General features: G+C 36.3%; 1 protein-coding gene and 1 long non-coding RNA gene across 9 annotated transcripts in view; one reads left to right on the plus strand and one right to left on the minus strand.

Moving 5' to 3' along the window:
* The window catches only part of PIK3C2G (phosphatidylinositol-4-phosphate 3-kinase catalytic subunit type 2 gamma), a 368,003-nt gene that overhangs the window by 90,660 nt on the left and 251,217 nt on the right, over positions 1-26,126 (minus strand). For all 8 annotated transcript variants that reach the window (XR_012017650.1, XR_012017649.1, XM_072798827.1 and 5 more), the window contains 2 exons: positions 14,447-14,603; positions 7,051-7,160 (listed from right to left, as the gene is read on the minus strand). Coding sequence is in view for 6 of the 8 variants with exons in the window: in XM_072798827.1 (XP_072654928.1) it covers positions 7,051-7,160; positions 14,447-14,603 (267 nt within the window). In the remaining 2 variants the exon portion in view is untranslated. The remainder of the gene's footprint in view (positions 1-7,050; positions 7,161-14,446; positions 14,604-26,126) is intronic.
* LOC140617424 (uncharacterized) lies at positions 644-24,529 on the plus strand. Its single transcript, XR_012017657.1, has 3 exons — positions 644-827; positions 11,457-11,558; positions 24,186-24,529. It is a non-coding gene; the product is annotated as an uncharacterized lncRNA (long non-coding RNA).

Below are 26,126 nucleotides of genomic sequence, written 5' to 3' on the forward strand. Positions count from 1 at the left end.
TTTGCTTTCTTATGGTTATACATTTTATTTCTGTGGGTATCAATGGTTAATCTAAGGCAAAGGAAGACTTTGACTCATATTTGTGGAATTACAACAATCCATGAGATAACAACTTGCCAAGTACTAAAAAAGCATCAAGAAAATTTAATGAGAGCATGTGGGTGGCTCAGTCAGTTAAGGGTCTGCATTCAACTCAGGTCATGATCCCAGGGTCCAGGGACTGAGGGGCACACATCAGGCTCCCTGCTCTGCCGGGAGTCTGCCCCTCCCCTGGCTTGTGCGCATGCTCTCTTTCTCTCTCTTTATCAAATAAATAAATAAAGTTAAATTAAAAAGAAAATTTAATGATAAAAGAATCCAGGATTCTGCATCCCTCTCCCATATTTTATTTCTCAATTCTGAGGATAAACTAGACAAAAGGCCATTGAATTATCTTTTGAGACATTTGAGCACAAAGGGTCTCATCTCACCCTGTAGGCATGAATAATCTCAGGAGGAATGACAGAAACACTGGGAGTTGCTAGTATTATGTCTACACACGCTCGGTGGCTCACAGATTCTGGCTGTTATGAGGAGTCCAGGAGTACTCTTTCCAGAGGTCATCGACATTTCTAGTAGTTTCATAGTTGTACTTGTTGAAACAGTCATTGTGCCTGTCCAGAGGCCTCTCATAACTACTAAAACTCTTCTCTCTAAAGCTCAAAGTTCAGAGAAGAAACTCTAGGCTGTCCTTTGTAAGGAGTGGCCCATGATAGGTGAAAGAATAGGCAACAGAATCCATGATGACTGCATGAAGGGTTCTATCCATTTGGAACAAAGGCAACTAGGTAAGTCAACTAGACCATCTTTCTCTGGAATTTAGACTAGAGAAAACTGGCCAATGGGCAAAGAGGTAAAATATGATAGGTAGAGTAAACAGAGTAGAAGGTACGTGTCTACTGGAAACTAGCCAGGTCCTATTGGTTTCTGGGATTTGTTAGGTTACAGTTTGAGTACATATATGTACCCTTTTCTCTAAGGATATCAGATAGTATTTTTGGTTCTTGCTACCAAAATACTTCACTAATACAAATAATTTTTTTTTTTTAAGTTTGGAGTTTCAAGCTGCCTTCAGTTTTAGCCAAAGGGCAGGCGATCTTACACTTACTAAACCAAAGAATCTGTGGCAGGTCAAATGGAATATCTGGGAATACATGGAAAATTTCCTCTCACAATTTTGGAGCAGAAAATGGATGAAGTGAAAAAGCATGATCTGTATGTGGGAGGGGAGGTAGGCAGGGAAGTTTATGTTTAATGATCTCAGTCTGGTCTGTGAAATAGGTTATCTGTTTCTAAGGACAGCTAACCTGAGGTTTGAAAGTGATTGAAATTTCTAAAATAACCCATTTGGACGGCATTTTAATGGATCGTTGCCTTTGTTGCCTAGCAGTGGGCTCGGCAGAGATATTACATGAGAGCATCAATTTGCAGGAACTGAGTCATGAGACTTTCTTGATTCTATTCAACAGCACTCAGCTGTAAGGTGAGTGGGAAAAAAAGTAAGGGAAGCAGAGAGGAGTTGGCAGTGCTGTGAAAAATCTTTGTGGCCAGTAAACCAATTTTATTCTCATTTTCATCTAAATGCCATTAATTGTAATACAATTTTTAATGCTATGTGGAGCACAGCATTTTCTGAAACTTTTATGATCAGCTCTTAACCCTGAATGTGAATATCCAAGAATGAGGTAGGATCTTGTTCATAAATAGCGTACTCTCTTGGAGAGGAAGGAAAGCCATTTCTTTCTTTGGAGTCTCAAACAATGTCAAGAGGACAGCCTCTTAATGCTAATATTGTAGTCAGCAGTAAGGTGCTTAAAGTAGCCACACATGCTATGTCTCAGATGGTTTAGTCCTCATTCACGACCCAGATCTGTGAGCCTGGCAGTGGTAAAGGGTGGATTTTCTTATTTTTATTTCTATCTTAGTGGTAATATTAGAATAACCAGTAGCATAAAGCACTTTTAGCCTGTCAGAACAAGGAGAAAAAGGACGTTAAATATACAAGAGCTCTCATAAGTATATTGGAGTTAATGTCACTCATTGAAGTACCAAGACCAATGCTGGATCTATCATATAACTTCATTTCTTTTTTGGTAAGTTATGTGCACTGACGTCTACACTTCAAGTACCTCCTTAAGTTTTGAAATCCATGTGATGTCAGAGAACACAGCTTAAGATAATATTATTTACACAGAAAAGTAAATAAGTGCACATAATTTTTAACATTTATTTTAACCATATGGATCATGTCATTTAAAGCTCCACTCTTGTTTTTAATTATTCAGGCTACTTTTATATAGTCATTCTATACATTAAGTGTTGACAAAAGAAATATTCTATAATCAGTTGTAAGAACTGTAAATATGTAAATAATAGAGAGATCTTAAGTAACTTTTTAAAATGGTTAAGAATCACAGCCACAATTAATTGAGGCTTCTCAAATCTCCCTAACAGGGTCTTGACAGTGCTGTGTGATAGAAAAGATCCTCAATGCTTGACCTACATTTGTTTACCAAGGAACTTAGAGAACAGGAAAGGCAAACTCAAAATACATTAAACCATATCTAAAAATAAAGATATGTAATTGAGATTATAGGAAAAAATATACTATTGAGACAGGCTCTTGGAATTTAAAAGGAGAGTGAGTCTCATGCTCCCATGAGAGAAATCTCCTTTTTCAGCAGAAAAGGGTAAAATTAGAGAGGTTTAAGGCATCTGGTAAAGAGTCAAAACACAGAAAGGAAAGAGGTGACTATCTTGGAGTCACCAGTCAAATTATCCCATGGTGGTCCCCCAAGGCAGCAATTATAGCAGCTCTTAAACGGAACATCCAGGGAACACCTAGTGATGGCACAGAGATCATGCTCCTGGGAAGGGACACCTGTCCTCCATCAAGGCTTGGGATATTCAGGATATGAGGATTATTGCCTGAGAAAAGATCTACTTTGTTCAAACTGTAGCCAAAGTGGGCTATAAGGAACCTTGGGAAAAACTATGGTCTGATTTATGAAGCAGCATATCCCAAAAGCCTGCATGTGAGAGAGATGGTTTTGAGCACACAGGGTAGAGGTTAAGACCTCATATTCTACAGTATAACCCCCTGGATATACATTGTGGTTCTGTCTACAGCTGGCTATGTCCTTTGGTAAATTAACCCCTCTGGGGTCTCAATGTCTTAATCTAAAAATTTACATTAAAATGATATTATCTCGGGTGGCCCCGGTGGCTCAGCAGTTTAGCGCCGCCTTCAGTCCAGGGCATGATCCCAGGGATCTGGGATCGAGTCCCATGTTGGGCTCCCTGCATGGAGCCTGCTTCTCCCTCTGCCTCTGTCTCTGTCTCTGTCTCTGTCTCTCTCTCTCTCTCTTTCTCTCTCTCCCTGTGTCTCTATGAATAAATAAAATCTTTAAAAAAAAAAAAAGCACTTAGAACAGTGCCTAACCCGTAAAAAGTACTATATTAAATGTTAGCCATTGTTTCATAACTTTCATAAACTTAATGTCTGATGTTTACATAGCATTTTCTGTTAAACTTTTAAATATATTTCAAGGGGAATAAAAAGTTGTTTCACATTCAGATATTTTTGAAAGTGGAAAAATGGGAATATGTCCTCTGTTTTCATTGGGAGAAACTGGTATAACCAACTAGTATATTAAGGTGATATACTAGACAGCATGTAATTTAGTAATAAATTAAGTATAGCATGAAATAGTACATGTTCTATAGAATTATAGAAAAAAAGACTAGTCACTACTAAAATAATCTGAGAAGGCTTCATGGATGAGGTACTAGTTGTCCCGCATCTCAAGAGACAGGTAGAACTGAAAGTTAGATCAGACTCCCTCCTCTATTCCAGTAATTTTATGATTCTTTGGAAGCATTTCTGATGCTTTAAATAGACAAAAGAGGGATGGATATATTAAGAAAGTTATGTACCCAGAAGAAGATTCATTTGGGAATTATAGAGGTGGGGTAAGGAAACCTTGATAAAGATAACCAGATCATAAGGTCCTGAAAAGTAAGAGGTCGGAAATGGCAAGTCAAAGACAATTATTGAACAGAGAAATTATGTGCCCTCATTTAGTTGACTAGATGCTTTTAGGTCTGCAATGGAGAACAAGTTTTTTTACCATAAAGTTGTAGAAAGAAGTTTAATTAACAGGACATAGTATATAACATCTGAAAGTGAGAAAATTAGACTGGCAGAGATATGCGGGTGAGACAATGAGGTCTAGCTCACTGCCAGGAGATTAGTGGCTTCAGATCTACTTCCCATATTAGTTCACAATCACTTGAATAGGAAGAGGAGATAAGTCAACATAGGCAAGCTCACCCATACCTAAAATTATTCTCTTTATAGATCTGGATGTCAGGAAATGTGAAGGGATGGAATTCTGGTGGACAAATAAAGTCTATCTACATTTTTCCTGTGACCAGGGCCTGAAGGAGCTTTTCTTCATCCAATATATAGGGTTTTTTTTTTTTTCTTTGCTTTAAATGGTAGTAGGGATTATTTTATAAACTGCCTAAACAATGACACATCAAACACATGCTTTAGCCCAATCACATGTTTCCAATCTCTACCTTTTCTGGACCTTTTCATCCTCCTCCTTTAGCTCCCCACCTGCTTCCACTGACACATCAATCATTGTACCTGTTGTGCAGCTGCCCACTTTAAAGAAAGGTATCCCACTCAGATCCTAATGGAATAGGCCACCCAGAGGGCTATTTTTGGTACCATGTGAACTTAGGATGGAGTTAACTGGACGGGGGGTGAGCAAATAGAGTGAAAGGCTCTTTCCTGTTGATGGGATCCCAGAGCTGTCTTGGACTCTGAAGGACCTTCCAGCCTCTGGGACAGAAGACCTCCTGCTTTTCCTGATGCAGGTTGTTAGCTTTTCCTTGGGATTTCTCACACAAATCCTCTGTCCCTGTTAGTTGAGGCAACTTCAAAGTCCCTTATCCATAAAACCAGGGATCTGAAATATTTATGAAAATCCTCAGGACACCTGTGGTTTATCACTTGCCTTCAGCCTAGCGCATGATCCTGGAGACTGGGGATCGAGTCCCGCATCAGGCTCCCTGCATAGAGCCTGCTTCTCCCTCTGCCTGTGTCTCTGCCTCTCTCTCTCTCTCTCTCTTTCTGTCTCTCATGAATAAATAAATAAAATCTTAAAAAAAATCTTCAAGCTAGTGTCTTTGGTCACAAATGATAGTCAACTAATATTTGAAGCTTTCTAAATGGACATAAATCCTTCTTTCAGAGATAACTTCTACTATTAAAGGGCATTTTTTTTTTCAGGACTCAAAAAACCTACCAGACTCTACTAAAGAATCCCTAATGGTAGAATTTCAGAAACAAATTAGGTAGCAGGAAGGTATAGTTTTGGCAAGGGCTCTGCCTGGTGTTCCTTAACGGCATCATATAGTTTCCAATGTGAATGTTGAAAAACCCTAGACCAGGGGATTACAGTCCTAGCTATGGGCCCTAATCTTAGCTCTGTTTCTTATTACCTTTTTTTTTTTTTTAAAGATTTTATTTATTTAACATGAGAGACACAGAGAGAGAGAGAGAGGGAGAGGCACAGACACAGGCAGAGGGAGAAGCAGGCTCCATGCAGGGAGCCCAATGTGGGACTCGATCCCGGGGCCCCAGGATCAGGCCTTGGGCTGAAGGGAGGAGCTCAAACACTGAGCCACCCAGGGATCCCTGTTTCTTACTACTTCTTTAATTGTGGGCAAGGCCTTTGTTCTTTGAATCTTAGTTTCTCCATTTGCGTATTTATTGTCAGAATAAATAAAGTGTAAGGGCTTTTCCAGCTCTAGTTTTCTATAATTCTGCCATATTGCTACTCAACTCCTAGGGCAGCCTATCCTTGAAAGTTCACAAAACAGAGATTCTGTGCGAAAGTGAAATTTATCAAGTATGAGGATGTCCCAATTAACTCTCATTATTCCTGTGTAATAGAGAGTCCTCACTGTACATTGTGGAAGGTGGGGGGAGAAAAAGCAATAATTGGGGGGTAAATACTATTTTCATCAGAAGGACAAAACATACATTCATTAAAAAGAGTATTATCTGGGGATGCCTGGGTGGCTCAGCGGTTGAGCACCTGCCTTCGGCCCAGAATGTAATCCTGGGGTCCAGGGATCAAGTCCCATGTCGGGCTCCCTGCATGGATCCTGCTTCTCCCTCTGCCTGTGTCTCTGCCTCTCTCTCTGTGTCTCTCATGAATAAATAAATACAATTAGAAAAAGTATAATCTGTGTTTACAAATTTCTGGTTAAAAGTATCAGAACAATTAAAAAGTAGACTAATAAGATTCGATATTAAGAAGTTACAGGAAAGAGCACTGTATTTCTCTACTTAAACTGTTTACTATGATAATAATTATGGCTAACACTTATTGAGCACCCAAAATTTGCTAGCAATTATGTGATCCATTCAAGTATCGAAGTTCAAAGGAACCTTCTATTATAAAATGTATTATCCTTTTGACAATGATTTTGAGTCCAATTAATATTCACTGTATTCTGCTCAGACTCTTACTTTGATGTGTATTAGTGTTTTCCCAGACTTGCTTAATAAAAAATAGATTAAAAATAGGATAGTTACCAAATATTCCAATATTTGTATTGTCTTAGAGATGAAAGTAGCAAATCCATATCTCATCATAAATCTCTTTTTCCAAATTGTTTTCCTGGACATAGTTCAAGTAGAACAACCAATCTATTTATGTCAGCCTTGCTCTTTTTAGTGACCTCTTATTGAGCAATGTATTAGATGAAGAGGCTGGGTAGCAAACAATAACATGCTACAGAAACATGGACTAAGGCCTTCTGCTAGACATACACATTGCTCCTTTTCTGTCCCTTGGGAAAGAAGACATAGTCTGGTTCTAGAAATGACAGTTTTATACCAATGATCATTCACCCTGAAATCATCTCAAATGTGAAACACGTCTGTACACATGAGTAAATGCACACTCATATATTCATAGCTAATCTTACTTGGTAAAATGACTTGTTGCTTCCAGGTCTGTGTCTTGTGGACGAAGATTATTATACACATATTTCAGGTCTTGGATTCCACCCAGCTCAGGCAATCCTGCATGTAGCATCTTACCAAAACAAACAAATTAAAAAAAAAAACTCAGAATAAACGTAAAACAAATCTTACTTAGTTAAGTTTGGTTAAGTTTACTTGGTTAATTCTATAAATGCATATAAAAGTTATATAGCAATGCCTTTCAGTTTGTAAACGTGAATGGATTTTTTAACTTCCTATATTTACTAACCGAAGCAACAAAACAATAATAATAAGAAGAACCAAAGAGTTGTTGAAGTGCTTGCAGATTAATAATTTAATTTTATCTTCATCATAGTCCAGTGAAGTAAGCATAGTCCAGTGAAGTATGATTATCCCCACCTCATCTTCTTGTAGAAGAGGCATATTTAGCACTGGACAGTAGAATAATAGAACGATGGACACTAGTTCTAGTGTCAGAATTTCTGGACCCACTATTTAGAATCTGAATAATCATGAAAAAAATCTCTATAACCTCTTTGAATCTCCATTTTCTTTTTTAAAGTAGAGATGTGAATACCCAATATGTTCTGGGGCAACCAAATTGCTAATGAATAAGAAAAGGCTTTATATACTATAAATTATTACACAAAAATTATATCATAATACCCATTTTAAAGAAGAATAACTTAATCTCCCTAAAAGTGTAAGTAAGTGTCCAGATCAAATGGTGTGTAAGCACAAAGAATAAAACTCATCCCTCTGGTTCTTAATCTTACATTCTTTCATGACTCTATGAATCATACTCTAAAAACACAATTTTCCTTAGTTAAGTGGTGATTCTATTTACTAAAGATGATTTTAAAAAAAGATTTTATTTATTTATTCATGAGAGACACAAAGAAAGGAAGAGACATAGGCAGAAGGAGAAGAGGTTCCCTGAAGGGAGCCCAATGTGGGATTTGATCCTGGAACCCCAGGATATGCCCTGGGCTGAAGGCAGATAGATGCTCAGCCCCTGAGCCACCCAGCTTCCCCATTTATTAAAGATTATTAAAACAATAAAGTAATTAAAGATAAAATTGTACAAAGGCTCAGATATTCTTTCTGCCCACCTTTGGAAACATACTATGTTAATATTATAAAGTAGACTGAAGGGATAATATTCTTTTTCATTATAGGCAAAAACAAAGAATTTTTTGAGAGAAAGTAGATCTTTTCTGAAATAAATTTAAACTTTGAAAAAAAAAGGAGGAGGAGGAGGAGCACAAGAAGGAGGAGGAGGAGAAGGAGAATTTCAACAGTACCTCTATGACTAAGATGATAAATTATTTCCTGCTCTGGAATAGAGGCAACTTAGTGGGAAGTTAAGAACAATGCTGCTAATGCCAAACATAAAGGATAAAATGAGAATATGGTTAGGAAGGATAGGTGAGATTGTGATTGACTTGATGAAGTTCAAGTGAGAAAAAAATGGATTTGAAACTTTTCTCCTTTTCTACTGTGCCTATCCAGGCAGAGCGAGCAGCCTTTAGAGATATACTGAGGGAAGCAAGACATCTTTCATAAGTTCACAGAAAGAACTCCAGGAGAGCTTCCGGAACATAAGATATTTTGTGGGTGGGCGACAAGAAATGGGGCTAAAGAGGTAAGTAGGGCAGGATTTTTCAGCAATGTAAAAGTTTTGAACTTTATCCTAAAGGCAAGAGAAAGCTCTTTTAGTAATTTTAAACAGTCATTAAAATAACTAGTGTTTTGAGATCGTCATTATTTGTGGAAAGTGGATTAAAGTGAGGCCAAATAAAAAGCTAAACTAGGAGAATGTTTAAGAATAAAGAAAAAAGTTAAGTTATTTAATTTTAAATATATGTAAGTAAGAAGTAGAGTTGAGAAAACTGGGTGATTAACTGGCTATATTTGGAAGGCTGGGTGGGATCTAAAATGTATAGCTGTAAATATAGATTTGGGAGTCATTAACACATAGATAGTAATTAAAACCATGAAATGGCTCGGGTAGTCCTGGAAAGGTGTTAACTACTTCTCCCTATGGGTGATCAAAATTCGTGCTATCTAAATTTAAGCAAATTCTCTTCTCCCATAACCTTTTCCTCTTTTTTCCTGTTTTATAGCTCCATTTACACTGCCACCATTATCCAGCTAATAAGAACTGTGTATGTTCTTTGATTCTCTCTTCCTGATTCTCAATGCCAGTTATATTCTATTCTAACAACCACCTCAACGGTCTCCTGTATTCACTCTCCTTGCCATTGCAATTACTGTCCTAGTTCAGCTCCTCACCTTCAATTGCTTAGGTAACTTGAGTAGCCTTTTTCTAGTTCTCTAATCTCTCTTCTAATTACATAATTTCTGAGTTATCTTTTTAAAATCCAAGCTAGAGGATGGTACTCTCTTCATCAGAAGCAAAGAAACTTCTGAGTTCTCAGGTGTCTATATATCAAAGTCCAAAATCCTCATCCTGTTCATAAATGTCTTTTATAATCTAACTATGACCTTTTACTTCATCTATTGTCTATATAGATCTTCCTTTCTACCACAATCTAGGTACATTTAATTACCTCTATTTCCAATACATATCATGTACATGCTCTTTGAGCCTCTATCCATATGTGTATTTTTCTCTCAGCCAGGCTTCTTTTTCTCTCCCTCCTTATCTATTGAAATTATTTTTGAAATCTCAGCTTAAATATGTTTTTCTTCTAGAAGCACTATAGGGCCTCTTAATAAGATTTAATTACTGCTTTCTCTGTACAGCAATCTTATCTTGGTCACCCCTCTTTCACACTTATTGCTGCCTCACTTTCACTATGTTCTGTTCACATGTTTGTTACATTTGATTTTAACTTCTTTGAAGACAGGAACTGAGTTTTTATTTGATGTTAAATTGTTTATGTCACCAAGCATTGTGCCTTGTAAATAGAACTCAATGAATATCTGTAAAATAATGCATGCGTGCATGCATGCATGAATGAATGAATGAAAAAAATGCCTGGCCTTGTTAGGCACTGAAAGCCTGTAAGTAGCAAGTTCAACTCTGACTACTAAACTTAAAATCAACCATAGAGAGGAATATTCCTGAAAGCAACTAAAGTCTAGATTAGGCTTTATCTTTTTGGTTCTGTACTTAGAGTTTTAAAGACATCTGTGTACTTATTGAGAAAGTTTCTCCTTTATCTGACTGTGGTTGTCCATTTGCTAAGAACAGACTTCTTCCCTAAATCTGAATTGCTTTCTGGTTTCTCTAGATGCTCAGAATTCACATCTGCTTGCTTAGAACTCTGTCAAACATTTTCTTGGGAAGTACACCCTATGCTTACTCCTTCTCCCCCCCCGCCCCCATTATACACCAACTGCCAAATGCAGATGGCTTCAAAGTAGGTGAACCAAGCACTCTCCTTGTTATGTAGTTGATTAAAGAAAACAAGTACAACTTTACTTTTCTTTGTTGATGTGCTCTGTTCCTCAGAGAGGAGGCTTTGAGTATCATGACTCTGCCATTGGAGTAAGAATAACCTCACACCAGGGTCCATCTAGACCTCTCTGTTCTCTGACTCACAGAGATATGGTTCAAGTACCGCTTAGCCTAGATTACATGGGTAATAGCTTGAATTGGGGCAATAGGAAAGGGAAAGGGTGGCTAGGCTTGTATAAGTAATGAACAGATATAGGTGATAAAAAGGTAAGTCCCTTTTAAAGGACAGGGACACTTTTAAATTTTCACTTCTGTTCTCCTCCTAAGTCCAAATCTATTTTGATAGTTATGCTTAGGGAAGCAGATACTCTGCCACCACATAGAGCAGTTAGAAAGATTTCTTCTGGGAAATATCTGATATAATAATGGGTGTGATAAACATTTTAAACTGGGTGAATGGTCCTTGTGTTCTTTGGGAGCCTTCCATAATAGCTGATATTGATTTTTTAATGAGAGAAAAGCTGATGAAATACAGGCTTTTATGTTAGTGAATTCAGCCAGCAACACTCTTGGGTCTCCTACAGATGTTTTGCTTTTAAGCAAGATGAGAATTTCATGGATTATTTTTTCCCTGCTTCTCCCAGGAGTAAATAAAAAGGACTGTGGATATCTGGAAATATGCTGCTCTCAAGAAGGGATGAGGCATTAACCCCGTAGTAGACATGACAACCACTTGTGACTCATAATCCTGGATATTGACCATTCACAGAAGGTAGAATTTATGACCCATGTCAATTATTTCTCAAGTTGTAATTGGGTCATGGAGTAGTAAGTTGAGTTCTTTTAAATGAAGTTAATACAGCAAAAGTCAATTTGAAAGAGAATTTGAGGGAAATATTGATTATCCACATGGGTAGAAAGTAATCTTTCACAAATTTATATTCGGTTTTTATTTTATAGGAATCTATCCCAGAAAAAAGCATGGTTCTGAAACCTTTACTGATGCTTTGATTATCTACAGAATCCCATAAGAAAGAAACTTCAGAAGCAGAGACTGGAGAGGTAAATGACCAGAAACAGAGGGAATAACATACTACTGTTTGATATGTGTTTCTTCATTGGCCTAATTGGTCCACATTGCTTCTGGTCTATTTCGATTTCTGTGAGACTCTAAATCTAAGATTATTTGCTTAATCTGAATTAGTGCTCTTTACTGCCAAAATTTCCTCCTTAGTCTAAAAGTCAAGACTTGAATAATTAGAACACAGGGAGATTTTCTGGGCATATGATGTAACAGAAACCTTCAATCTTTGATTTTAATATTATTTTATGAAAAATTACTTCAGTACTTGATTAAAACACCATCTACTTCTTTAAATAAAATAACATTATATAAATTCTTTATAGTTTTGTTTTGTTTTGTTTTGTTTTAGGGAGAGAGCACGTGGATGTAAATGAGTGGGGAGGGGCAGAAGGAGAGGGAGAGAGGATCTTAAGCAGGCATCCTGCTCAATGTGGAGTCTGCATGGGGCTTATTCTCATGATCCTGAGATCATGACCATTGAGCCGAAATCAAGAGTCAGATTTTTAACCGACTGAGCCACCCGATGCCCCTAAACTCTTTACTTTAATAATTATCTTATATGATGCATGTGCTAAAAGTTTTGTGTCTAGGTAGGTAGAAAAGTTTATTAAACAAGAAAAAAAAAAAGCCCACCAATAGCTTTCTCAATCAAGTTTTTTTTTTTAATTTTTATTTATTTATGATAGTCACAGAGAGAGAGAGAGAGAGAGGCAGAGACATAGGCAGAGGGAGAAACAGGCTCCATGCACCAGGAGCCTGATGTGGGATTCGATCCCGGGTCTCCAGGATCGCGCCCTGGGCCAAAGGCAGGTGCCAAACCGCTGCGCCACCCAGGGATCCCATCAATCAAGTTTTTTCAAAAAGCTGTCCTTTCACATTATTTTGATATGTTCACTTTTGTTATTCAGCATAATTTTAGTGTCTCCTGAGAAATAGCATAATCTGTAGTTGTGCTTTTCTACTATGGGTTTATTTTTATAATGTCTGTGACTGGTTCAAGTAGTTGTTAGAATATGGCACTTACTCCTTATATGCTGTTATTTATAACATTACAGACATTTAGAAATGCTGAATACCTCATTTTACTGTGTACACGAATTTTATCTTCCTTATCATATTGAAAATTTTAAGGCTGCCTGGGTCATATAAATTAATGTATCCTCACAGTTTCTGGCATACAGTTAAGTACTCATGAACTCATGGATTCATGATTTAGAGCCTGTTAAAGCCCAAGAGATTATTGGAATGATACTACCTAGATATTTATATGTAAATAGAGTAAAGGTCACAGAGTTAGTCCTTATAGAGTTTCCTTTGTGGTATGAACACAGATTATGAACCATAAGCCATCTCATAATTGCAGTATGGCTTAAAAAATTGAGAGATAGAATGCAAATCTACCAATGTGAATCATCATTGGCTATTATTGGAATAGCCAACTTGAAAATTCTGGAGATGGGCAAAACTTTATATATCCAGTAAACACATAAACCAAAGTATCCTTATATATGAAAGACTACATGTTTATAATTTTGAAAATATCTATTTTTTAAGACAGGGTAAGGTGCATATGTTGTTTGAAAGTTAAAATAAGGATCTAATCAAATCTTCATTGTAACAAGGTCAACATTTGTTCAGCACTACCCAATAGAACTTTTCTGTAACGTTGTAAATGTTTTATATTTGTGTTGTCCAATATGGTATCACAAGCCACATGTGGCTACTGAACACTTGAAATGTGGCTAGTGAGAGTGAGGAGCTATATTTTAAAGTCTAGTTAATACTAATTAATATAAATTTAAATAATCACACATGAGTAGAGGATACTCTATTGGAGAGTGCTCTTTTGGATTAATAAGGATCTAATTATCTAATTGCGTTATTATGAAATATAAATCAATTAATACACATAAGGCACTTAGTATAATGTTCATGCAAAACAATCACTATTAGGCCATTTATTCACCAATCCTATAAGGTAGATGCTATTATTTCCATTTGATAGATGAGATTTGATAGATAAGCAGCATTGTCTTATTAGAGTCAAGAAGTCTGTGCCCTTAATAGCATCTAGGAGAATTATTGTCATCTGAAGGTTCGAAACCAGCTAATTTTTATGATGGCATTGACTCCATGGTATACTGATTTACCAAAGGTGTGTTTCTCTCCTACATTTTGCTTCAATTACTAGTGTGTATGTATGTTACCTAAAGGCATCACCTCATCCTTCTCCCAGAAGATATTTCTATCAGATCTCTCTCCTCTCACCCTGTCTACCTGGTCTCCATCTCTTTAACATTAGACAGTGGAATGAAACTTGAATTTTCTACTGTAAGTCAACAGAGAGCATGTGGGAGCATGACTCAGTAGACCCAATGTACATCACTAAATGTACTACTCTCGAGTTGAGTTGCTAGGAAGCTGTCTTATATTTTTGAGCCCATTTCTAAATCTGGAAAAAGGCAGAGACTTGAAGGGGAGCCAGGAAAAATCCTTACCTGGTGTCTACATCATTGGATTGCTATAATGTGTAAATGAGACAGTGTTTTTTAAAGTACTTTTGCACAATACAACTCATACAATATTCTAAATTACTGTCCTTAATCTTTAAACAAAATATACTGAGATAACCCCTGAATACATCAATATTATTGTGAATAGAAATGTTTGAGACGATAACTGTGAACTAACGGGATGAATTATTAAGAAATGTGTTTATAAGCTGTACAATGGTACTTTTAGTTTGTTCATTCCTTTCTGGTTTGAATAGCTCTTTGGGGAATGCCAAGCCATTAGCAAAAATAGACTACTGAAAGAGAGACATAAATGAAGTTTATTACTTTTGTTATTTCCCCAAGGGACTTACCATTTCTAACAGGTTCAAGAGCAGTCGACTGTGCCTTCTGACAATATTATAAGCTTGACAACAAAGCTCCACAAAATCTTGGAAATGCTGTGGATTTTTCCCACCCTCTGTAATAAAGTATTCCATCTCTGAAGTAAAAATAAAAGGTGCTCGGTCCCTACAAACCACAAACAATAGCAGCCATAAGCAGGAGGAGAAATGGTGTGCAGATTCAATTAGGCAGTTACAATAACTTATTTTCATTTGGATATTTTATGTTATTTACTCTCTGCTCTAAGGAATGGAACCACCTCCTTTATGGAATAGCTGAAGAAACTTGCTAATTGTAGGTTTTGAATACCCTAGCTGGGCTGCAACAGAGAAGGAAGAACAAGTTACTTTACATAGATTTATATGGTCTCAAACATTTAATTCCAAGTTATATTTGATAAAAATATTATCCATTAAAAATTAATGTAAGATCAATTAATAGCAAAGGTGATTTTACAGAAACCATTTTACTAAATTACTCCTAAATTTTAAAATGATAGAACAGATCATGTATTTGACCTTATGCTGTTTTTTTTTTTTTATTAAGTTTTTTCTTTTTTCCTTTTTTTCTTAGAAGGTATTGACTCTAGGGAAAAAGTTTCCAGTAATAGCTAAGATACGTAATGACAAATTCAGAAGGCAATCTATGAAAAAAAAATTAAATTCACTTTCATAGCTTTGTAAGGGAAAAAAGAGGCAGCTGTATTTCATTTCATACATGCGCAATAAAAATATTGATCAGAAAGAAGGAAATATGAGCAAACCACGTTGGTACGTAAATAATATTGCCTTCCATAGTCCCAAGTTTGAAAAAATTAGGAAAACAAAGGACCAGAGAAATGATCCTGTTTTCTCTATTTTTGTCATTTTCTTTTATGTTCTTTGAGACATGAAGAGACTCAATGTGAAGCAAGAGCATTTCTAAGAGATTAGCAGAAGAAAGACTGAAAACACTTTGCTGTGATGTGAAGAATAACGATGAGACAAAGTGTTGATACTGATTTGGATTAAGGTCCTCTAGAAACATTTGAAATAGGAATACAGTTTTGGGTAAAACATTGGTTTAAAAGTAAAGATTTTTGAAAGAATTGAAATAAAACATTTTAAAAGTTGAGCCTAGCAACCTAGATATAATTAAGTTTAGACTAAGCAATAATTGAAAGAAGTCATGGACTATTGAGAAAGCTTCTTAATGATTTATTTTTTAAATAAAAAATGATTGTGTTCGTTATTGTTATATGCTTAGCATCTGAATAAAAATATAATAAAGTGGAAAATCTTGCTAATCTGACTAAGACCTCGCAGAAGGATATTCAAATCAGAAAGCTACAACCCAGGCATTTTGTAGCTGATCTGGAGCAGTAGAATCTGATTATAGGCAAGTATTTTGAAGAAAATAAATAATCTGCATCTGTTTGATTGTGATTATGTCATTTTATTTTTATTTTATTTTAATTTTTATCTTAGTGATCCATACTACTATTGCCTGGAGGGGAAGCTAGTGTAACAATATCATTATATTCATTCATTCAGTCATTCATTCATTCAGCAAAGTTTATTGAGCACCTCAGTACTTAGGAATGATCCTAAGAATCAGTTCCAAATTTTAAAATTTTTGCCTCAAATTCTTTTATCTTTGGCCTTCATTGATTTATTCAATCTATATTCTATGAGTTTACTTTACAGCCCTTTATTTTAGCCAAGCTGAAATCAGGAAAACAGGAAATACACCATGGGTTCTAATCCTGGACCTGCTGTTTTTTAATTTCCTCATTTCTGAGGTGGTAAGTAATACATAGTTCTTAGAATTGCTGTGAAGATTAACTAAAAAATGTGCACAAATGCCTGACACATAGAGACGGCTACAAGTTTGTGAATTGCTATGATTAGAAACTCTATGCAGAAGGCAGAGAGTGCAGGCCCTTGCCTGCCATGTTTCAATCATGTTCTAGCACTTACTACGTTTGTGATCCTGGGCAAGTTACTTGTCCTCTCCATGCCTTAATTTCCTCCTCGGTAAAAAGGAGCCAAGGGCCCTTGATCTGAGACTTTTAAGAAGATTATGTGGGTGAAAGCCTATGAAAGTGTTAGAATACAGTCAGGCACATAGTGAGCCTTCAACAAATGTTAAATACTAGTATTAGTCCTCAAACTAATAACAAATAAATGGGTTCTCAGAGCTGAATCTTGTCATAGTTGAATCTCCGTCTCTCTTCAAAAGTGCTGCCAGTAAATTTCCTTCCTTCCTTCAAGGTTTAATTTGCTCCCAGCAACTCCATGTAAACTCTTTGCAAGAATCCTTAAGTGGACCTTTGAATTTGGTAGCACTTTTTATATAACATTCACACACGATAGTCATCACTATCGCTAACATTTTAGTAGAGTTTTAGCAATATCCCAGACTTCCATAATCATAAAAAAATATTTTTTACGTACAAAAATTTCCTAATTTTTTCCTACTCTTTATACTAATTTACTATATTGAATGGAACTTTTGAAATAATTTTGACGGTCTTAAATTGTACAACTTCCTAAAAATTTTCTTTCTAAATATGATAGACCGGCGTTTTTCTTCCATATGCTTGACAAACTGGATTTCTTTTAGAGAGTTATTGTAATTTTGCTCAAGTTCATGTGGTAATACATTTCCTCCTTCCATGAAGAAATACCATAGCAGAAAATCAAATACACAAAAGAAAATATATCTAAGTTAGAGAAAACATAAACTAATAATAATATCGAAGGACTCAATCTTAGCTATGTTTAATATTATCATAATCTAAATTTTCAGTGGGTCCAAAAAAATAAAATGCTACATTTTTTCTATATGATTTGCATGACTCACTTCTCACCCACTTTTAAAATGATTTAGACTAAAATTTTTTGTAAATGGAAAGAAGCTATACATGTGAAACAGAATCCTATCCCATTCCTACAAGCTGTAGGAGTCGTAACTGGGATGTGCTTTATCAGTTCACTCAAATGAGAACCTAATCCAAGGTCACAGAAGTAATGTATTATAGACTGTGTCTGAAGTTTAAGCATTACTTATAAATTTGAGATAAAAATTAGTTGTGGCAAGAGAGAAGATTGGGAACTATTTGATCTCTTGGAGTCCATACTGTTTTTGCATTCTGAATTATATGCTGAAAATCCCTCACTTATAGCTGAACACATTTACCAGAAATTTCTTGTTGTGATTATCCTGTTGCTTTTATTTATAGTTTAGTGGTGTTACCATTATTTGCCTAAGTTCTACCTGTTCTTGCTTCTGTACATTTTACCTGTATCGTTTCCTGCTTCTGGCTATGTTTCTCTCTTTGTCTCTCACCTAATACCCTATTTTTTTCTAATAAGTCTTCTCTAATTCACCTAGCCTTTGCTGATTTCTCTCTTACTTTGCCTTTTTACTTAGCCTTACAGCTAATATATTTCATTCTTTAGAGTCTTTTATTTGTCTTACATTCCCCCCCCAATCATCTGTGTAATTTTCAAGGGAAGAGACATTATTTTATCTTTCCTTTATATATATTCTTAATGTCTCAAACAATATTTTGATAGTACTCTGCAATGGATGCAGCGGTAAATATACATGGCTTATGCAGTGAAAAACTTGGGATAATTTAACATTTATGTGGGAAGGAAGTGTGAACAATCTTATTTATTATAATTCTGTCATTTTGTTGTGAAAGTTAATCTTTTTATTGCCTTATAATCAGTCCTTCTTTGAAAGTATTATTCTGTAAAAATACAGATAATGTTTTATAGATTTCCAATATAGGTGAGAAGTAAGTAGTACTTTAAGAATGCATAAATACTTGAGAAATTTAAGAATATTACTGTTATAAATGAATCCTAATTATTAAGGAGACAAATAACTTCACTTGATATGGGAAACAGCAGGAGAATTAATAATTTGCTGTTCATTATTACTTGTGCATAAACTTCCCCTTTACATAAGGAGGTAATATCCTTGTATAAAGTCACTAGAATGCTAAACTCATCGTCATTAAACATTTACACATTGCCATTGCACTAAGGGTGCATAAAATTTCAAGATATGTCTCTCCATTAGGTGACTTCAATCTAGCTAGGGAGGCATGTACTCAAAATGTTAGAGTACTATAGTTATTTATCAACATTTATTGAGCATCTACAATAGTTATATGTAAGGCTTATAGGTGAGGTTAACATTTTAAAAGTAAATATCCTAAAAGCAATAAAAATATATTGATAATAATGATAGTGTTTTGAAAAGGTCCCTCCAGTTCTAACATGGAGAAGGACTTGAAACAGGCAGGGTGTATGTGAGAAAGGTCTTGGAAACCTTGCTTCTAGACAAGACTTCTGCAGAAGATTTTGATTAGATATCAGCATAGCTCAGATTAGATTGTGGCATGCAAACAGAGAAGTGGGAAGACAAAAAATATTCTGAATCAAAAATCAGGAGGAATTCATATGGTTCAAAATGAAAAAGGAGAAGAGTGTGAAGAATAGCCTTAAATTTTTGTCTTGTGCGATTTGATTATAGTGCAACATTCAGAGTGGGTTCAGCTTTGAACAAGTTACATTTGAGGTATCTTTGAGACATACAGAAGCAGATGACAATGAAGTATTGTGATACTTATTTCCAAACCGCAAAGAAAAGGTCTAGCCAGGAGGTAAAATTTGTGAGTCACATTTCTACTTTGACTACATAAGGACCTCAGGACTCAAGAAACAACATGGTGGTGAATTCTCTGGGTTTTCTTTTGCTACATGTGTTCCAAACATAGAGTTTAAGAAGCTGGCAACCTGGAAATGCCAGTGGGTGCAGACAAAAAAATGTGCCAAGAAAAGCCTGCTCTTTCTAGCCAAAGGCCCAGGAAGGGGGTGGCCTAATGAGACAGAAAATGTTTAGACAATAACCATTTTACTCCAGCCAAATATTGCAGAAAATAAAATGTGACTTCACTCTCCCACCCACCAGCGAAGGCTTCAAAGGGAGACTAAAGTTCCGTTCTCACCAAGCTAAAATGAGGGACCTCAATCCCATGTATGGTGTTAGATAGTTGAGTAAGGAACTAATGTTGATGGAGGGATAGATACATAGAACATTTGACTAGGATAAATAACAGAAATAAACTCACACAAATATGCCCAACTGATTTTTGTGTGAAGGTGCAAAAGTATAGATAGGATACAGGCTTTGGATCAGATGATACTGGAACAACTGGACATTCATAGGCAAAAATAGACCTAAATTTCATACCTAATATAAAAGTTACCTTAAAGTGGATTATAAACTTAAAGATAAAATGTAAAACTATAAAACTTCTAGAAAAAATGTAGAAGAAAATCTAGGGCTATGCAGAGAATTTTTAAGAGGATAAAAAGACAAGTTATAGACTGGGAGACAATAGTTGCAAACCACATAGCTAGCAGAAGACTAGTACCTATAAAGAGTTCTCAAATTTTAACTATAAAAGAAAATCAAGCAATACAATTAGAAAATGGGCAGAAGACATGAAGAGACATCAAAAGAGGATATGCAGATGGTAAATTAGCACATGAAAGAATGTTCAACATAATTAGCTATTAGGGAAATGCATATTAAAACCAAAATGAGATATCACTACATACCTATCAGAATGGCTAAAGTAAAATGTTAATGACAATACCAAATGCTGGCAAAGATACGGAGAAACTGGATCACTCATACATTGATGGTGGAAATATAAAATACTATATAGCTACTTGGGAAGACTACTTGGCAGTTTCTTAAACAACAACATGCAACTGATATAGAAAATGGTTGGAGTACGGAGAATTTTCGAGATGTCTTTGGTGCAAAACTGTGGTTTTATTAAAATATGGGGATGGGACCTGTGGGCAGAAAGAGCTGCCCTGTGGTCATGAAGAATGGCCGATTATATACTTTCAAGTTAGGAGGGGGTCAGGGATAGAGTAAGTCTCTAAGGGATTTTGGAAGCCAGGCTTCCAGGACCTTAAGGGGGTTGGTTTTGTTAGGAAAAGGTCACTTATTACTATCTAGTAAGACCCTAGTCATGAGATCCTTTAGATGTATATCAGTGGGCCATATGCTGGAGAGTTGATTACCAATGTATATCTTAGAGGGTAAAGATAAAGGAAGTTTCCAAAGGAATTTTTATATGTTAAAAGTAGACTTACAGGATCCTAGGGTATCAGGATACTGTTAAGTTAAATTGCTTTTTGCCCTTAGCAAAGTATTAACATCGAGGCAGCTGAGCTGCTAGAGGAATGTCACCCTGCCTGTTTCAAGGACTTGTCAAAGGGCTGTAAGTAGTTAGAAAATTTAATTTTTCTTTTGCTTTTGTTTCCCACAGCACAATTACCATGCAACCCAGCAATTATGCTTTTGGAATTTGTCTCAGAGAAATGAAAATTTCTATTCACAGAGAAGCCTATACATGACTGTTTATAGAAGCTTTTTTTTTTTTTTTAAGATCTCGTTTATTTATTTGAAAGAGAGCATGAATGGTAGGGGGATAGGAGCAGAGGGAGAGAGAGAGGGAGAAGACTCCACACTGAGCAGGAAAACCAGTGCGAGGCTCCATTGCAGGATCCTGAGATCAAGACCTGAGCTGAAGGCAGATGCTTAACTGATTGAGCCACCCACGCACCCCCATAGCAACTTTATTTGTAATACCTAGAAACTGGAAATAATCCAGATGTCCTTCAATCAGTGAATAATTAAACTGTGGTTTATCCATACTATGGACCATTATTTGTCAATAATAGGAACAAACTATTGATACACAGAACAGCTTGGGTGATTCTCCAAAAGTTTATGCTGTGTGAGAAAGGCAATCCCAAAAGGGTACATACTGTATGATTCCATTTACATAATATTCTTGAAATGACAAAATTATAGAAATGGAGAACAAATTAGTGGTTGTTAAGAGATAAGGATGGAGGGGGACAAGGGCGAGAAGAAAGTGGATATGACCATAAAAAGGCAACAAAGGATACTAGGGGCTTTAAAACTCCTCTGCATCTGGACTCTATCAATCTCAATATCCTGGTCATGATACTGTGATACTTATCATAAGATGCTACTGTTGGGGGAACTGGCAAAGGGTACATGGGATTTCTTTGTATTATTTCTTACAACTGCATGTGAATCTACAATTATCTCAAAATAAAATGTTTAATTAAAATTTGTATGGGTCGTCTAAATATTGATATTGATAGAAACCTTGAGTGTGACTGATACCAGTTTGGTGGAGACTGCAGAAGGTTAAGAGGAGAGGAATAAGATGAGTCTTGTGGAATTTAAAATTTAGTGGCATGGCAAAAGGGAACCTCCTGCACTGGATACTGAGAAGGGGAGAAAAACCAGAGAGTAACGATCTATTCCAGAAGGCAAATGGAAAGGTATTTTGAGGAAGGAGAGAGATGTCAACACCATTGAAATCTGCTGATAAATCAGGTGAAATGAGGAATGGATATCGTTGAATTAAACGATACATAGGTCGCTGTTCACCTTACCAGTTTTTAAAAGACTTATTTATATATTAGAGAGAGAGAGCTAGGAGAAGGGGCAAAAAGAGAGAGAGAATCTCGAGCAGACTCCCTGATGCTCAATGCCAGAGCCCTGAAATCTAGACCTGAGTCAAAATCAAGGGTCAGTCGTTTGACTAACAAAGCTACCCAGATGCCTCTGATCTTATCATCTAATAAAGAATAAAGTCAGATCGAAGTGGTTATGGAATGAATGGTAAGGAAAAGATGTCAAGAATTTAGACAACTCTTTCAGGAAGTTTGTGATCAGCAAAGTGGCATGGAAACTGGGCATTTGAAGCAAGGTTATTTAAACTTTGGAGAGACAAGGGTATTTAAAAGGATTATTTAAGGAGAGAGGATAAATATACAAGGAAAAATGAATTATTGATAGTATAATGTATGATAGAAGGTGAGAGGAAATGGCTGCAAAGCACAGATGGAGGGATTGGCTTTAGAAGGAAAAAAATCTAACAGGAAGGAAGAAGTTTACATAATTAAGATGTAATTAAGTTTGTAAGTATTTTATTTTATTTTATTATTTTATTTTATTTTATTTTATTTTATTATTTTATTTTATTTTATTTTATTTTATTTTATTTTATTTTTTTAGTTTGTAAGTTTTGTATTGAGTAGAAAATCTGGCCCTATTACTGTTTCTATTTCCCCAGTAAAGTAGGAGCTGTGATTGTATATCTAAATAAAGTAGGGAGAGAGGAATAATGGATAGGAGGGATCTGAGGTTCATCCTACAAGAATAAAGTACATATTGTTGTGGAACATGAAATGGTAAGATGGCCACAGAAGTGTTGTGGGATTGCTGGGCTGTGAGGACAGCCTATTTGAAAATGGGGACAACGCTTGTCCTGTAGTGTCGATGGTTTCTTATAGCCCTTGGATGCTGTGGTGTGGCACACAGAAAGATGAGTGCGTTATTGCACACGCTTATCTTCTGCCTTTGCACTTTTATTCACAGAACTCTACAGTTAGATACAGGCTTTTTCTTTCTTTTTCCTGCTAATCTCACCCCTTCTTCAAAGTCCTGCTATTGTTGTACTTCCTCTTGAAATCTTGAAATCTTCTCAATATCACTGGTGCTCACAGGGGAGACTGCCCTATTCTGAAATATATCTTATAAGGAAAAAGACCAAGTGTCCTAATTGTAATGGATGCACTCTGAAATAGCTGAGGTGCTATATCCTTAAAATGAGAGGTCCTCCATTTATTGTTCTGTTCCTTAAGCAAATATGTATGTACTTTAAAAATAAATGATGTTCAATTTTAAAGTATTGAGCACATAAGCTATTTAAGGACATCATAATTCACAGAAGTAACTTCCTCAAATGTGAATTATACAATCCAGATAATATCACTGGGCTTCATCCCAACAGTTCGGGGTGGTCTTGGCCATCTGACATTCAATAAAACAGTCCTTGGTGAGCTCTGAAAACTAGTCACATCCCATAAGCATTTAACATCTCTTAGTTATTCCTATTAGATGGCTTTTTTTATTTTTATTTTTTTTAAAGGCTTTCTTTATTTTTTTATTTATGATAGTCGCAGAGAGAGAGAGAGAGGGGCAGAGACACAGGCAGAGACACAGGCAGAGGGAGGAGCAGGCTCCATGCACCGGGAGCCCGACGTGGGATTCGATCCCGGGTCTCCAGGATCGCGCCCTGGTCCAAAGGCAGGCGCTAAACCGCTGCGCCACCCAGGGATCCCCTAGATGGCTTTTTTTAAATGTAAGAAAAAAATGTTAAAAGAATGACAATTGTGCCTGTGTTTTCACCCATAAGAGAGCACACTGCCCATAGATGGGAGAGTGGCCCTGCTACTTTAACACGTGGTCTTAGTTTGTGAATGCCTCTCACAGTGCAATCATTTTGCAACATATTTGATTGTAGTTGTTAAAGATACTAATTTAATATATATCATGGCCTTAAATGCAGGATTATTGAGAAATGAGAGTATTGGTTTCCCACATGGCATCGTCCCAAGGGTCCCACCACCTACTGCGCATGATTTTGGACAGGTTATAACAACTAAGACTTCTCTCTGTCTTTCTTGATCTATAAATTAAAGAAAATAACAACAGCTACCTCAAAAAGTTCCTGGGGGATGAATTAGCTGATGCATATCAAGTATTTATGAGGCTTAAAAGGGTAATTTTGACTATTTCTTTTAGAATCTGATCCCCTAACCCAGATGAGGCAGCATCACACTAAGGAGTGCTTACTTTCTGCCAGTCCCAATGATAATCCAGTGTAAGGTGAGAAGAGCTACCTATTTCAATGTTGCTGTTGGAGGGAGGCGATCTGGAGAGTGAAATGGAAAGATAGAGAACACTAGGAAGTATTCACAACAGAATCTGTCTGCTGGGCTCTGTGAACATATAAATTTCTTCTTTTTATAGTAATTTTTCATTTGGTATTCATTTGTGCAACTGATAATGTTAGTAAATGGACATAAACTTTAGTCCCAAACTTTGGACTCAAGTGTTTGAATATGTATTTGTACCCTGAATTGAAATGTGGGACTCAGTAAGAAGGTACATTTTATTTTTACTATTGAAATTATTATTATTAAGTTCATGAATTTCAGATGGTTTTATCCCCAGGAAATATAGTAACATAAAATATATTGCTTTGGAGAGTTAAAAAGTTGCAGACTTTGACATACTGAATGGTGATATTAGTATACAAATAAATGAATGCAGACAGAGTACTGGGGAATGGTTAAGCCTACACTTTTCCTGATATCACAAACGACCTACATTTCAGAGAACACATTTTGCTGTCCAACAGAAACAACACAAGTCTCTTGTCTAATATCCATGAGTTAATTGAGAAGGCAAATTTAGAATCTCCATTGGATAGGATAGAACACTGTGTAATTAGGCAACACAGGAAACCTCCTATGTCCAATATAGAGAAAACATTAGGGTGCACGTACTATTGCAAAAAGAACATTTAATGCCCTGTGAGATCCTCAAGCTCTCAGCAATTATTAACCAAGGGGACTCTCACCAATAATCTGTTAAGTGTAAAATATGTTGTTTTTTTCTCCCAGTCTAGCCTCTTATAGAGGCAGTGTGGGTCCATGGATAGACTCTGAGAGGTCTCTGATCTTAAACTGCTTTGAAACTTTAGATACTAACTCTGGAGTTCCTGTCAGACTCAGATACATTATCTCTTTATTTGAAGAGGGTAGTTAAAATAGCTACCTCTTCAAATGATCAGTCATACTTTCTTAAGTCTGACATTTTGGGTGTGAGTTTATAGTAGGTCAGGATTTTACGAGGACAAGAAGAGGCTGGTCAGCTCCTCTAAAATCTCATGTCTCTTCCCTTGAGTTTGAGTTCAAGAAAAGGTAAGAGTACAGTTATACTTTGCATGGAATTCCAGTGTATGCTTAGAACAGATGTTAGTCTATGAGGAAAAGATTATCAATGCTTGTGTGAAATTGGATTGCGGTATCACATTTTAAATAGGATTAGGTTCTCAAATCAAGTTGGAAGTGAAAATCAAGAATAGTCCATATTACCTCTGAAAACATTTAAATTATCCATTAAGCTATCATTTGCATGACCAAAATTTATGAATCATGCTTGAAATGGACATCTAATCTCTTACTAGGTTGAGAAAGATGAAATGGACATTTTATCTCTTATATCATAAGTCAAACTCCGCATAGGAGCAGGTACTGTTTCTTCAGTTGGACACCAAGTGGAAGTCCTTATATTAGGCTCATGTTTAGGAGACACATGTAACCTTTCTTTACAAACTAGATTCAGAGTCAACACTATAAGATGCTTATATTGGCAGGTACATTGTACCTTAGACTAAACAAGGAGAGTACGTGGGTCTTCCATGTCAAGCATGCTTTTTCACAATGGGGCAGATTCGTTGAGGGCCAGAAGGCAGAATCCTCCCGCTATTTAAGTTGTTCTCTTGGGGATCCCTGGGTGGCTCAGCGGTTTAGCGCCACCTTCAGCCCAGGGCGTGATCCTGGAGTCCCGGAATTGGGTCCCACATCGGGCTCCCTGCATGGAGCCTGCTTCTCCCTCTGCCTTTGTCTCTGCCTCTCTCTCTCTCTCTCTCTCTCTCTCTGTGTGTCTCTCATGAAT

Source organism: Canis lupus, chromosome 25 (assembly GCF_048164855.1).
Source record: "Canis lupus baileyi chromosome 25, mCanLup2.hap1, whole genome shotgun sequence".
Lineage (NCBI taxonomy): Eukaryota > Metazoa > Chordata > Mammalia > Carnivora > Canidae > Canis > Canis lupus.